General features: G+C 39.5%; 1 protein-coding gene across 1 annotated transcript; it reads left to right on the top strand.

The window, feature by feature from the left end:
* The first annotated feature begins 225 nt into the window (after positions 1-225).
* Positions 226-11,070, top strand: ncapg2 (non-SMC condensin II complex, subunit G2). The gene is made up of 27 exons (XM_044045005.1): positions 226-324; positions 541-654; positions 1,792-1,983; positions 3,043-3,157; positions 3,240-3,403; positions 3,512-3,646; positions 3,738-3,832; positions 3,911-4,067; positions 4,148-4,240; positions 4,332-4,457; positions 4,538-4,717; positions 4,937-5,089; positions 5,326-5,548; positions 5,650-5,747; positions 6,027-6,200; positions 6,286-6,356; positions 6,442-6,595; positions 6,739-6,912; positions 7,043-7,159; positions 7,400-7,534; positions 9,036-9,135; positions 9,279-9,484; positions 9,742-9,876; positions 10,017-10,120; positions 10,219-10,319; positions 10,405-10,504; positions 10,585-11,070. Exons 2-27 carry the CDS (start codon positions 577-579, stop codon positions 10,634-10,636), a joined length of 3,432 nt encoding a protein of 1,143 aa, XP_043900940.1. The 5' UTR covers positions 226-324; positions 541-576; the 3' UTR covers positions 10,637-11,070.
* Positions 11,071-12,254: the final 1,184 nt, after the last annotated feature.

Genomic DNA, 12,254 nt, shown 5'->3' with positions numbered 1-12,254 from the left:
CACAAGATATCTCTTAACAGTTAGACAGGTACGGTGACATTATACTCGAATGTATTCAACACGACTGGACTATATTGGCGAAATATAAATAACTGTCTGGCAAAACTATGAAAAGCAAACAGTAGAGAGCAGCAATACGAAGTTATCGCGGCCAGTCTGCCAAAAACCTAAGAAGAAGAAGAAGAAGAAGATCGACGTACGACGTCATGACGCCATGCCGCCATGACGCACGGCGCCGACTCAAAACAAATTTGCGCGGGTTCGGGTTTGTTATGGGACGTGGCTATTTTTGCTGCTGCTGCCTGATAACATTATAAATAACAGGTAATAAGCACAACTGTCGCTACTTGTTTAGCAATTTTTAATAATTAGAAGGTATTATACGACTAGTAAACACAGTTAGAGTGGCGTTTGCGTTCGTTTCTACGATTAAACACTAGCAGACCTACTGACAGCCATGTTTGTTTTTGGTTGTTACCGCTAAGTTATCAAAAGTATTATTGCTTTACTATAAAGGTGAGTTTTTTTGTTCAATTGCAGGTTTGCTGGAAACATTCACTTCGCAAAACAGATACCATGTCAAAGCGAGAGGCATTTCTACAAGCGGCGCGCAAAGAAAATGTGGAGGATTTCCTGCATTTTATTCAACTTCACGTAAGTAGAACCGTATTAAATTATGAAGTGTTCACTTGAGGCACGCCTTTTAATATGTATATGTACTCTGACTTGTATTATAGATATGCATCATTTATTTATGCCTCCACAATGGCATTAGGTCACATGATGTCACTAATGTGTGAGGTTTGTCATTACAGATGGCTCTGATTTGTGTAAATAAATTATGAGAGGAAATACCTAGAAAATTGTTTTTACTTGTCCTTATTCCAGTTCAATATATTCCCACTTTCGGTGAAATCTGACTAGTCAGAATTGGATTGTAGATAACTCAAATTGGAATCATGACAATCCATAATTTAGTTGCAGATATTCACACTTCACATCGTGCAAGCGCTACAATTCTATTCCCATTTATCTTAAGTGACATACTGTACAGCTCTTAAATCTCATACATGTGTGTTAGTTTGGATTTTATACGAATATTAATTGAAACCATATTTTTAAAGCAACTGTGACCAAAGCAAATTAGTCAAAAATAATGTTTCTGGCTATTCATATTGTCATCTTCTTAAAAGCCATTATAGTTTTTGAATCTGTAAACCTGCATGTTATTTTAAAGATATATGCATGTTAATTTCTCTGTGAGACCAAATGAATGCATTTAGACAGAGTTGCACAGGATATCTGTGAGTATAAGAATTAAACTTACACCTTGATACTGTGACAGCAGTTGGACCAGCTTGGTAATCGTGTGCAGCTTTCACTCATTTTCGTTTTGCCTTTATTTTTCTGAAAACATAAAATTGCAAAAACAGTTGTCAAAAATTGTCAAAAGTTTTATAAGTAAAATAAAAAAACCTTGAAAATCAAGTTGCTAGCCCTGATTATGATATGATTTCTGATGGTTTTTGCTATTAATAATTTATATGTGTAATTCAGTTCCTATAATGTTATGGGATGCATCTCAAACTAATCAAACTAATATGTGAAACACATGCATTAGTTTCAAGCTGTATTAAATTATTTGGTAGTTTACCCAGTGACCAATATAAAAATGTGTTTTTTTTTCTAATACTGGGAATAAAAATGCAGTCTAGATATAAAGGTATTTTGTAGCTAAACTCTGTGTCTATATGTTGTTTCTGCTCCTCTCCTGCCTGTCTTGCTGAGCAGAAAGACAAGGCAGAGCCCTTCGATGTGGAGGAGGTGGTGCAGGAGATGCCCAGAGACCAGAGGGAGGCTTTGTGGGAAAGATTGGATTCCCTCCTTCAAGATGTCCTGCAGGAGCTTCCTCCTGAGCGCTGGGAGGAGAGACAAGAGCCTGGCAGGGAAGAGGGCATGGAGGTGGAGTCGGCTCAAGACCCTGTGGGTTTATCAGTCAGTTTATATACAGTTGAATCATTTGCGTTTCAGTAGACTTACTATTTAATTGTATCACAATACTTGGGTGCTGATTCGATTTGGATTGCCACTCAATAGTATTGGTACTTGCAATTTGTTTCCTCCTTTAACCAAAATTAAATGGTATAGTGTTATCGGTCTGAATGATTTAGAATAAATATGTAATTGCGATTGCGATCAGATTTGTGAGAAATAAAGATTATCTCTTCAGTCTGTAGAATAACATGTGTATAGATCAAGACAATAATTATTCAAAAAACATATTTTGACTCACATTTTGGATTTAACAAACATTGCGCCTCCTGTGATTTGAAAATTGAAGTAGGCTGTATTGTCATTTCAATTAATTATTCAGCCCTACAGTGTACAGTTACATGTATAGAGTGCGACATTGAGCTCTTCCTGCTCATAATGATATGAATATATTAAGGACAAGTTAAATATAAGTGTTTTAGCTTTAGTGCTCTAAGAAAATAAAATAAAATGCTGGGCTAAAATAAATTGAGCCTTTCAAAACAGGACACAGCACAATTGTGAGCCTTTATAAAAATGCTTAAAAATAATAATAATGATGATAAATAATAATGCTTTGAATGAAATTCAAAAATGTCTTTTTTAAAACTTTACATTCCCCCTCACCCAACTCCTACTTACTACTACAGGTTCCTTTACGTTTGGTCTATCCCCTTAATTTTACGTTGTTTTATGCTCCCTTTTCCACATTATATGATCTATACAAAATATTTGCCATATGGTAATTTGGCAGCTTATAGCCAAGTGGAAAGGAAACTTGGCTTATGACCAAAAAGTTACAAGCCAAGCAGGGTACCCAATCCCCATTGCTCATTGTTAATTGGACACTCTAAATCGCCCCAATTTACTTCCAGTGTACTCTGCCATATCAAATATGCATATCATCCGCTGCGGTGACCCCTAGTAGAGCGGGGGAAGCTGAAATAATTTATTTGAACGTAACCTTCCCTTACATATTTCTTAACATCTTGCTTTTTCCTTTTCCTTCAGAAACGTGTCATAGCTGTTGTGGACAGTGTGACACTCGTGGCGTTAGTGTCTCTGAAGATTTTGCAAGACGGTGACACCTATTGTGCCCTCCTGGAAATTGTCAACAAACTTCATGGTGGGTGTCTCTGCACTGTGTTTCTCTCTATTTGAAACATGAAATTGGTGTCAGATTCTTCTTCTTTGTGCCTTTCCTTCAGTGGTTCTGGTGTCACTGCCTGTCTCAGAGACACCGACAGCGCTACAGCTCCACATCCACACATTATGTGAGGCCTGGTGGAAGAAGGGGCTGAAAGAGAAAGAAAAGTTTGGTCACACTGCATTTGTCATCTCGCTGCAGAAGAGCTTGATTTTGAAGAAACCGGTCAGTGTACGACCTCAGCTACATGTCACAGCACGTGCTGGACTTTATTTATATGTTATGTTATTATATTTACATGACTCATATCTCTTACCTTGTGTCTCTTCTCAGGGTGTGGAAATCCAAAGAGTCTGGAGTCTCCGTGATGTGCTCCTGAGTTTGGACTACTCATCCCAAGATAACAAGGAAATAATCGACTTTTTGCTTCAGTGTTTTCACCATCCCGTTTACATCAAGAATGACGACGTAAGCAGTGTGAAATTTAGCCGGTGTGTGTTTGTGTGTGCTTTTGCTTTTTCCATGAGCTGTCAACCTCATGATGTGTATGTTGCCACAGGGGAAGCGGTTCCTGGTGTTTCTTTTTAGCTGGAATGTCGACTTCATCTGGGTTATTCACGGCACAATCAAAAACCAGCTGGAATTTTACAGCAAGTAAGACACACATTTTACTGTGTTTGACAGGTGTTTAATTTCTAATTACAATACTAACCACTATCTTGTTGCTTTCAGAGCTTTAACTACTCATATTACGGAGATCTACTTCAGAGCATGGAAGAAGGCTCGGGGGGACTTTTTGGAACAAATTGAGAGCACATGCATTCAGGACTTTATGCAGTGTGCCATCTTCCTTCACAGATCCTCTCCTGTCCATACCAAAGTCCGACAGGTAGACTTGACACCCAACATCTTTTGTTCCATGCACTCACTTAAGCAAAAGCAGTTTAACCTCCTTGCTCATATTTGCAGATTGTAAGCTATTTCCATTCAAGGAAGAGCTGCCCCAACGTGGACAAGATGCTGGATAATCTCTACAAGCCCATTCTCTGGAAAGCTTTAAGTGTACGCACACAGATTTTTGAAATGCATCTCATTCATCGATTATGTGTAGTATTTTATTCTAGCGTGATCTGTGTCTGTTCAATTTGTTCAGGTTCCCAACTCTGAGGTACGTGCAAATGCCACTTTGCTCTTCACGGATGCCTTCCCAGTCCATGACCCAAGTCAGAGCAAAGAGATTATAGACAAGAACATTCAAAAGCAGCTGGACACAGCTATGGTGAGAGTCACTCAAAGTATTCAGTCACATTTGGTTCTAAGTGTGAGAAAGTAAAACCATTCCCTGTCTGTCATTTTTAGAACCTCCTTGAAGACCCTTACCCCATTGTGCGCTCCAATGCTGCCCTCGGTGTCTGTAAGATCTTGGCTAAGTGCTGGGAGCTCATCCCTCCTACAATTCTCACAGACTTTCTGAAGAAGCTGGTGACAGAGCTGGCGAATGACACCAGCTCCCCCGATGTCCGTTGTTCTATCTTTAAGGTATGGACATTTTCTCTCATGGAAAACAAAGAGAGACATGGTTAGGGCGATGAAAACCAAGATGTAAGACGAGAACAGTTATAAACTGGCAGTTAATGTGTCTCACAATCTTAACCTAATATTTTGTTCAGCCATATTAAAAGAGATTATTATCACTGCAGACTGCACTTCACTAGCTAGATATTTAATGACTTGTGGTTTTTCTAATGCTCTCCCTAGAGTCTGACTATCATCCTGGACAACGCACTCAGTCATCCAGTGCTGGAAAAACTCCTACCCACCCTCAAGTACAGCCTTCATGACAACTCAGAGAAAGTCCGCGCAGCTTTCCTTGACATGCTTATCAAAGCCAAGGCAGTACGAGCTGCTAAGGTACAGCATGTTGTAGGCTTTCATTTTTGATTTATTGTTTGATCGTCACAGTTTTTAACCCGTGCTTTGGCTTAGTTGAATTAAAATTGAACCGTAAGATAATACAATAAACAGTGTTTTTATTCATGAAACAAAACAAAGCTAATGGTAAAGATAGATTCACCTCTCTGTCTGTTCATAATTAGTATTTTGTTTTTGACTCTCGCTATGACAACTTCTCTGTTATTACTCTCTAGTTCTGGGCTGTGTGCCACATGGACCACCTGCTGGCCCGTCTGGCTACTGATGGCCCGTCAGTCTCGAAACGAATCGCCGAACTGCTCTTTAAGTCCTTTTTCCCCGTCAACGAGTCAGAGAAAGAGTGGTGCAGTCGGTGCATCACCCTCATCCAGATGAATCCTGTGGCTGCCAGGAAGTTCTATCAGCATGCATACAAACACACAGCCCCAACCAACATCAGTAAATACTGTGTTTATCTGTTACTGAAACGCTATTACTTCAATTCAATTTTCCTAATGGCTATTTGTTGATCATACTTGTTCTTTTTTCTTGTTTTCCAGTAAAGCTGATGTTGGTCATCCGCCGCGTCTTGAATAGCTGTATTCAGGCTAACTGTGACATGAGTGAGCTTAACGATAGCAACAAGGAGAACAGTGCAGTAAGAGAAACTTTTGTTAACTGAGGAGGAGAAAAAAAGCAATTTTTTTCCTCAGTTAATCCTCTAATTGCTTGTTGTATTAACCCAGCACTCCAAAACCCTGATTAAAGGACCGATTAAAAGACTAATCTCTTCAAAGTTAACTTTGTATGTTTTATCACTTAGATCCAAAACAGTTTTTTATAGTTGTTTTTGAGGCAGTGGTTGGCATTTTAGTTCTCTCAGCTTTCATGAGTTTGGATGTGAAAGTACCCTGTACCGTGTCTGTGTACCGTGCAGATGGCTGAACCTTTAACATTGGGTAAAGACATGGCTGTTGTGTCCGGTCTGCTGGAGGTCGTGGTCATCCTGTGGAGAAGTGTGGAGAAGGCTCTGAAACAGAACGAAGAGACCCAGAAATACATTTTTGCCAAGTTTGGAAATGTCATGTCGAAATATTTCCAGGCCTTAGAGGTACATCAGTGTTGGTGTTTAGTATTATTTTTGGAATTCTTCCACATAGAATTATTGGACTAAGACTTTTTGATATGTGTTTCAGGATGAGCGTTGCACTGTTCCTCTCGTACAGCTGGCCTCATTTATGCCCCCGGCTGCAGTCCCAACATTCAGGTGAGCAGTAAATCAAGGCAATCAAGGCAGTGTTTATTGATGTAATATTTTCGACTCACTTCTCACCATGCTTTTTTACTTTCAGTTGTGGCGTTTTGTCCAGGCTGAAGAGAATGGAACCAGGAGCTGTGCAAACACAGTACAGCCAGCTGTTGGACTGCATTTGTTGCTGGGGTCAAGCTGCTGACGTCCTTGAACTCATCACTGAATGGCTCACTGAACCTCTGCCCAAGCAAGGGGTCAGTCAGTGTAACATGAACGAGCTGGAACAGAAAGGGATAAAAAGTTGCTATAGTTTTGATTTAATCTGTTCCGTTCCTCAGAAAAACATGTGTCCTTGTTACTCTCTAAGTGTGTAATCTTTTCTTCTGGTCCACTTTAGGAGAAGTCTGCAACCAGTAGAAGGGTACGTATCCAGGAGACTGTAGAGGCCAAACCAGACCTGGCACTGGCTTACCTGGAGTTCCTTTTCAACCACATCTCAACGCGAGAGAAAATACTGACTCTTGGTCAGAAACCTCTGAAGCAGCTCCACACAGTTTTAGGTAACTGGAAGGTATGTTGTGTATAGTTTTTATTACATGTCATCCGTCAATAGTCTTGTTTGTAGTGTGTACCTTCTTAATTCATGGTGTCCTGCATTAACATCCATCCGTACGTGTTGCTTGCTTCCATTGTCTCTACAGTCGGTGCTGTACACTCACCTTAGCTCCACCACAGAAGATCCTAAAAGTCCCAGTTTGGAGACGGCACTGAAGGCCTTCATGCTGCACAGCCGCCTCGGTGCACATCTGCAACATAGCGTGAGCCTCAGTTTCCCTTTTCAGTGCATTTTTAAATGATTTACGAACCACCACAGTTGTCACTGATCAGGGCCACTGGATCAATAGAAATCATGGTAATACTTATGTATACCTGGCTTGTTAGGTGGTTCCCTTTTGGAATATTATGTTGCCAATGTACATTCCCAAACATTGGAATCATCATTTCAAGTGTTGACAAAATGATTTGAAGAAAAAAAAGAATGTGTTTGTCTTTCCCAGGTCTCTGAGGGCCGTGACTACCTGCTCTCCCTGGAGCATGTGGCAGCTTGGGTTGCGGAAAGGGTGTTGCCCTTTCTGGCAGATGATGGGCAGGATTCAGAGGAGTCACAGCGACTGCCCGTGCAGATAATTGAGGTGAGCTCCTCTATAACGTAAATGCATGGCGTTGAAAAGCCAGCATACATGATGGGATCTCCAATATTCAGCTACAGAATTAATGGTGAAAAATATCCGTTAAGAGTTGACTGAGCCTCAACCAGTATGTGTTGGGCATCTTCACAAAGATAGTAATTAGTGACACTAAAGTAATGGTAAATGCTAGAAATTCATCCGGGCATGCATGGAATTAACTAGTACCAGTCGCACTACAGTGTGAGTGGTTGTTTTTTCAAACTGGAACAGTTCGACACAGACGTGTCACTGGGCAAGACACTTAAATTGTGTTATTTATTCAGCCCTTGTGTGGGTGCACAAGTTTACTCCTGGTGCCAGTCCCAAGCCTGCAGAGGGCTGATTTAGGAAGAGTCACAAGCCCAATTGGAAAAAAAAGAATCTGCTCTGGCAACTCCTAATCAGCAACAGTATAAAAAAAGCGTCCTCTACAGTAGCAGATTTGTACTAATTATAAGTGCTAATGTGCAGTGTTTCTGTTGCCAATGTGAGTTCAACATCCAACTTCCTTTTTCCTCACCATTAGCTGTCTGTAGCAGTGGAAAGCAACTCCGATTTTAACTCCTGTGTGCTTCATTATCACTTCTTTGCTTCCAATGAAGCATGGATAACACCTGTCTCTGGACTGGTTGGAACGAAAACAGTGTTCTCAGAAGAGAAGCTGGTATACAGTACCTCTTTAATGTTCTCATAATCCTACATTAGCTGTAAATAAAAGTGTGTTTGATGAGTAAAATAGCGCCATCATTGTACGCCTGTTATTACACAAGAATCTAAATTTAATGTGTGTTTTTTGAGCTTTCTGGTGCTTGTCGATTCTTAACATCATCTAGAACACTAGCATGAGGTTTGTGGGGGAAGTGGATGATATGGATGGATGCTTCTGCGTATGTGCATTTCCTAAAAATAGCTGTGCATTAATCTCTGTGCATCCTAAAAAAGCAGTCCAAGTAAAAATCATTTCTCTCCAGGCTTTTGATAAATTGAATCATATCTCCGTATTCATGAATTAACCAGTTTAGATATTTATCTTATCTAGTACACAGCCTGCATTGATGCTATCACAAAAATGAAGAGTTATGATCTTCTCTGGATTCTAGAACATCAACCTTTTGCCTCTAATTCCAGGACGTTCAGTTCAGCTTGGTAAAATTAGACTCCTCATAGATTGTTCTGCTTCAGACCACACAGTCACACTGTGCTGCACATTCCACCTCCTACTCACACTGCCTTTCCAAAATGAGTGTATTTCCTTATCTTTGCCATTATTAAAAAACCTGTTACCAAAAGTCGCTGCAAACAGATATTAAAAATAACAATAATAAATAATGAGTGTGGTTTTGAAATGTGAAGTGAATATTATACTGAAATGTCATACCTCTAAATGAAGTGTTGTGTGCCCTTTTTTTGATGTTGTTTATCTTCTTCATTATGTACGTTGATGCATTTAACATTGATGCATTAGAGCTTCCTGGCTGTGTGTCGAGATGTGTTGCTCGTGGGTTTAGGCGACGAAACGTTCCAGCGTCAAATCCTTCACTTGTGCTCGCTCGTCCTCGTCTCAGGTGAGTGTCCCAAATATCTCAAGAGAAGTCTAAAACAAGATGGCCGGTTGCTTCGTTGAATTTGGACGAAGCCGTTTAAAGTAGAAGAAGGTAGTGTGTATTGCCTTGTATTTAAATATTCCTCTTGTGTCTGAATAATTCAGAGGCAGGCTACCTCGGGATTCCTGCGGTGCTGCCAGTTCTAAAGGAGGTGGCAGGTAGTTACGTACCTGACGACAACGACGCAGAGGCTGAGGAAAACCCAGAGGATGGAACCACAATCATTCTGGGTGTGGTGGCCAACATCTTTCAGAAGATTATAGAACTCTTGGCCCGCCACCTTAAGAAGGAACCAGAAAAGGGGAAACAGGTACATCGAGATGAGTTATACACGAACGTGTGTTATCATCTTTCTTTTTTTTTACATTTTTTGTAGTTAGTTTGATGTTTAATGTCAGTTGGCTGCTGTATTGTTGTATAACGGCCTCCCTCTGGACTCAGTCATCCATCACTCTTTATTACCTGTCGGCCTTTATCTTTATTTACTTTATTTACTCTTGCTCTTTTCCTACTAGTTTTCAGTTTCAGTGTAATTCTCTCTGTCTTTTTTTTCTACCTCGACATTAGCTGTGTCAGTCAGCAGTGTCTGGTCTGAGTGACTTCCTCCAAGTGGCACAAACCTGGGACAGAGCGCCTCTCAGTGGTGTCTTTTCCACTGTTTTTGCAGTCATGGTTGTGGAGAAGAGATACCTGTTCCAGAAGGTATGAGCTGATGGAACATTGAAGCATTGATGTAACAACTTGACTTACTCATTGTATTTCAAAAGAAATGTATTTGAAGGAATTATTTGGGTTGGAGACTGAGTATGTTTTGTCTTCTGTGGTGCTCAAATTTTTTAAAGATGACACATCCTGAAGAGGTGATCACACCAGAGTCAGTGGAGGACATGCCTCCTCTGTCCGGCGTCCTGCTCTCCATCATCCTCAAGTCGCCACATGTTTGCAGGTAAAATTTGCTCAATCCAGTTTCCTTTCTGATCTGATGATGGCTACAGGGCATTATGCATTTTACAGCTTTATTTTCTTGATGTTGTCTTCTTTCAGGGCGTTTTTGAGAGAGGTCAGATCCTCTCTGGAGTCTGAGGCCATCAGCAGTCTGCTTGAAGTGGCTGCTGTCCTGCACATCTTGACTGTCCTCAAACATGGTGAGTGTTCTCCATGAGGGACTTGATAAGCAGGTGAACTCCAAAATATTGTGTGTTAGACCTTAAACTTCTTCTTCTCTTGTAGCTGGATCTTCTAAAGTGGCCTTGAAGAGCACAGCCACATGTGTCCAGCAACAGCTTCACACTCATGCAGTGACGTCTTCAGACAGCACAGGCGTTCAGGGGTAAGTTGAGGGCGATTTGATCTTTAGATAAAATGTTAATAAATGGTTAATTGAGTGTTTTTGCATACTTTTTCTGACAGGATGATATTTGAATCTTCTGTGAGGACCTTGAATCACATTCTGGATCTATAACTTCCATCTTATTAAACATATGACCCAAATCTACAGCAGAGAAACGGAGTGTAACACCAGCATTTTTTTTATTTGTACTGCAAAAAAAAGGCACAATAAATCATTTAAAATTCAATATTGAAAGACTATGGTCATTACAGATATTCTTCATTGGTGCACACATCATGTATATCTCAAACCGTGTGCATTGATAAAATGAATAGAAATAAAACTACATTGCATCACATGAATAATCTTTCATGGGTTGAGTGTCGTTTTTATGGCTTTCACATTCTACCAATCTGTGCTCGACATGTGTTTTTTCAACAATTTCATACAGAATAAGTATATTTTTTCATTTATCTGTGTGTATTTATATATACAAATCTGTCAGCAGTGTAGACTGCAGTGTGATATCTGTGTGTGTGTGAATAAAACCCACTGGATCAATCAAACTTGATGTTTATTACTTTCTCCGATCCTCCCACTTGCCCATGTTTAAAGGGGAATGGCACAAATTTAAAACTTTGTCTTTGTGTGTCTGAGTCTGAGTGGAACATTTTACTCAGAACTATACAATTCATTGATTTAGTCACATTCGATGGCGCAGTGTGCACAATGTGTCAATATTTATTGTTGAATATTGCAGCTGAATATTTTCCCGTCTGTCTTTCTTTCCAGGTATGTACAAGTCATACAATCATACAAAATAAGTCATTTTATTCATTTGAATTTCTTCCAAGTAATTTCACCTATATTTTGCACACTGGACCTTTAACTATTCTCTTTTCTTTCAGTTTTTGTGTTGATAAATGTCTGTGAATGTTTTCAGGTCGTCCAGTATCTCAAATTTTGGCGGAGATGTTCTCTTTGACTCAAGGATGAGCTGATTACACTCTGGTGGTCAAAGGTCAAGGTCAAGCTTTTTTTTTTGTTTACCTTGTGAATGTGATATCTTCAGGAACACCATGAGCCAATCATGGAACATGTGGCACAAATGTTGACTTAGACTCGAAGATGAACTGATTAAAGTCAAGGTCCTTGTAAATGCCTTATCTTAAGAAAAAGAAACAATTTTAATTTTGGGTATGAGAGTACAGCCATCACAGCTTAAAGGTTCATAACAGAGTAATGGCACTCGTAATATATGTAATATAATGAATTAGATGAACTATTATCACTTGAATATTATTGTTCCCAATCTTCCTGGGCTTATGAACAAAGATTCATTCATGGACCAAAGTACATTGTAAACATTTAAAGTAACAGGAAAGATCTTCAGACATCCATTAAGATAAAGCTTCTGGAATAAGTTTGCTGAAGGAAAAATTTATAGTAAAGACACTAATTGAACATTGCCTCCGGCCTTATTTTCTAGCTTTTTACGATTTGAGCTGCAATTGTTCATCAGCAACTATTTTGATAATCAGTTTGTGTTCTTTAAATAACTGAACAAAAAAGTTCTCTGATCTTTCAGCATCTTACATGTGAATACTTTCCTGTTTCTTTGCTCAATGTAACAGAAACTAGCATTAAAAATAAAAGTAAAATGTAAATAAGACATTTGAGAACATCATTTTGAATTTTGGGAAACACTGATCACACATTTTCGGATGACAACTAATCCATTAATGGAGAA

The sequence above is a fragment of the Solea senegalensis genome, linkage group LG1 (genome assembly GCF_019176455.1).
Source record: "Solea senegalensis isolate Sse05_10M linkage group LG1, IFAPA_SoseM_1, whole genome shotgun sequence".
In the NCBI taxonomy this organism is placed as follows: domain Eukaryota; kingdom Metazoa; phylum Chordata; class Actinopteri; order Pleuronectiformes; family Soleidae; genus Solea; species Solea senegalensis.
Note: the sequence above shows the minus strand (reverse complement) of the source record. Positions and strands in the feature narration are given on the sequence as shown.

Excerpts from the sequence above, each read along its gene's own strand:
- ncapg2 (XM_044045005.1), top strand. The coding sequence starts at position 577 with ATGTCAAAGCGAGAGGCATTTCTACAAGCGGCGCGCAAAGAAAATGTG. Across the intron at positions 9,136-9,278 it reads CTCGCTCGTCCTCGTCTCAG|AGGCAGGCTACCTCGGGATT; the intron begins GTGAGTGTCCCA and ends TGAATAATTCAG. Across the intron at positions 9,877-10,016 it reads AGAGATACCTGTTCCAGAAG|ATGACACATCCTGAAGAGGT; the intron begins GTATGAGCTGAT and ends AATTTTTTAAAG.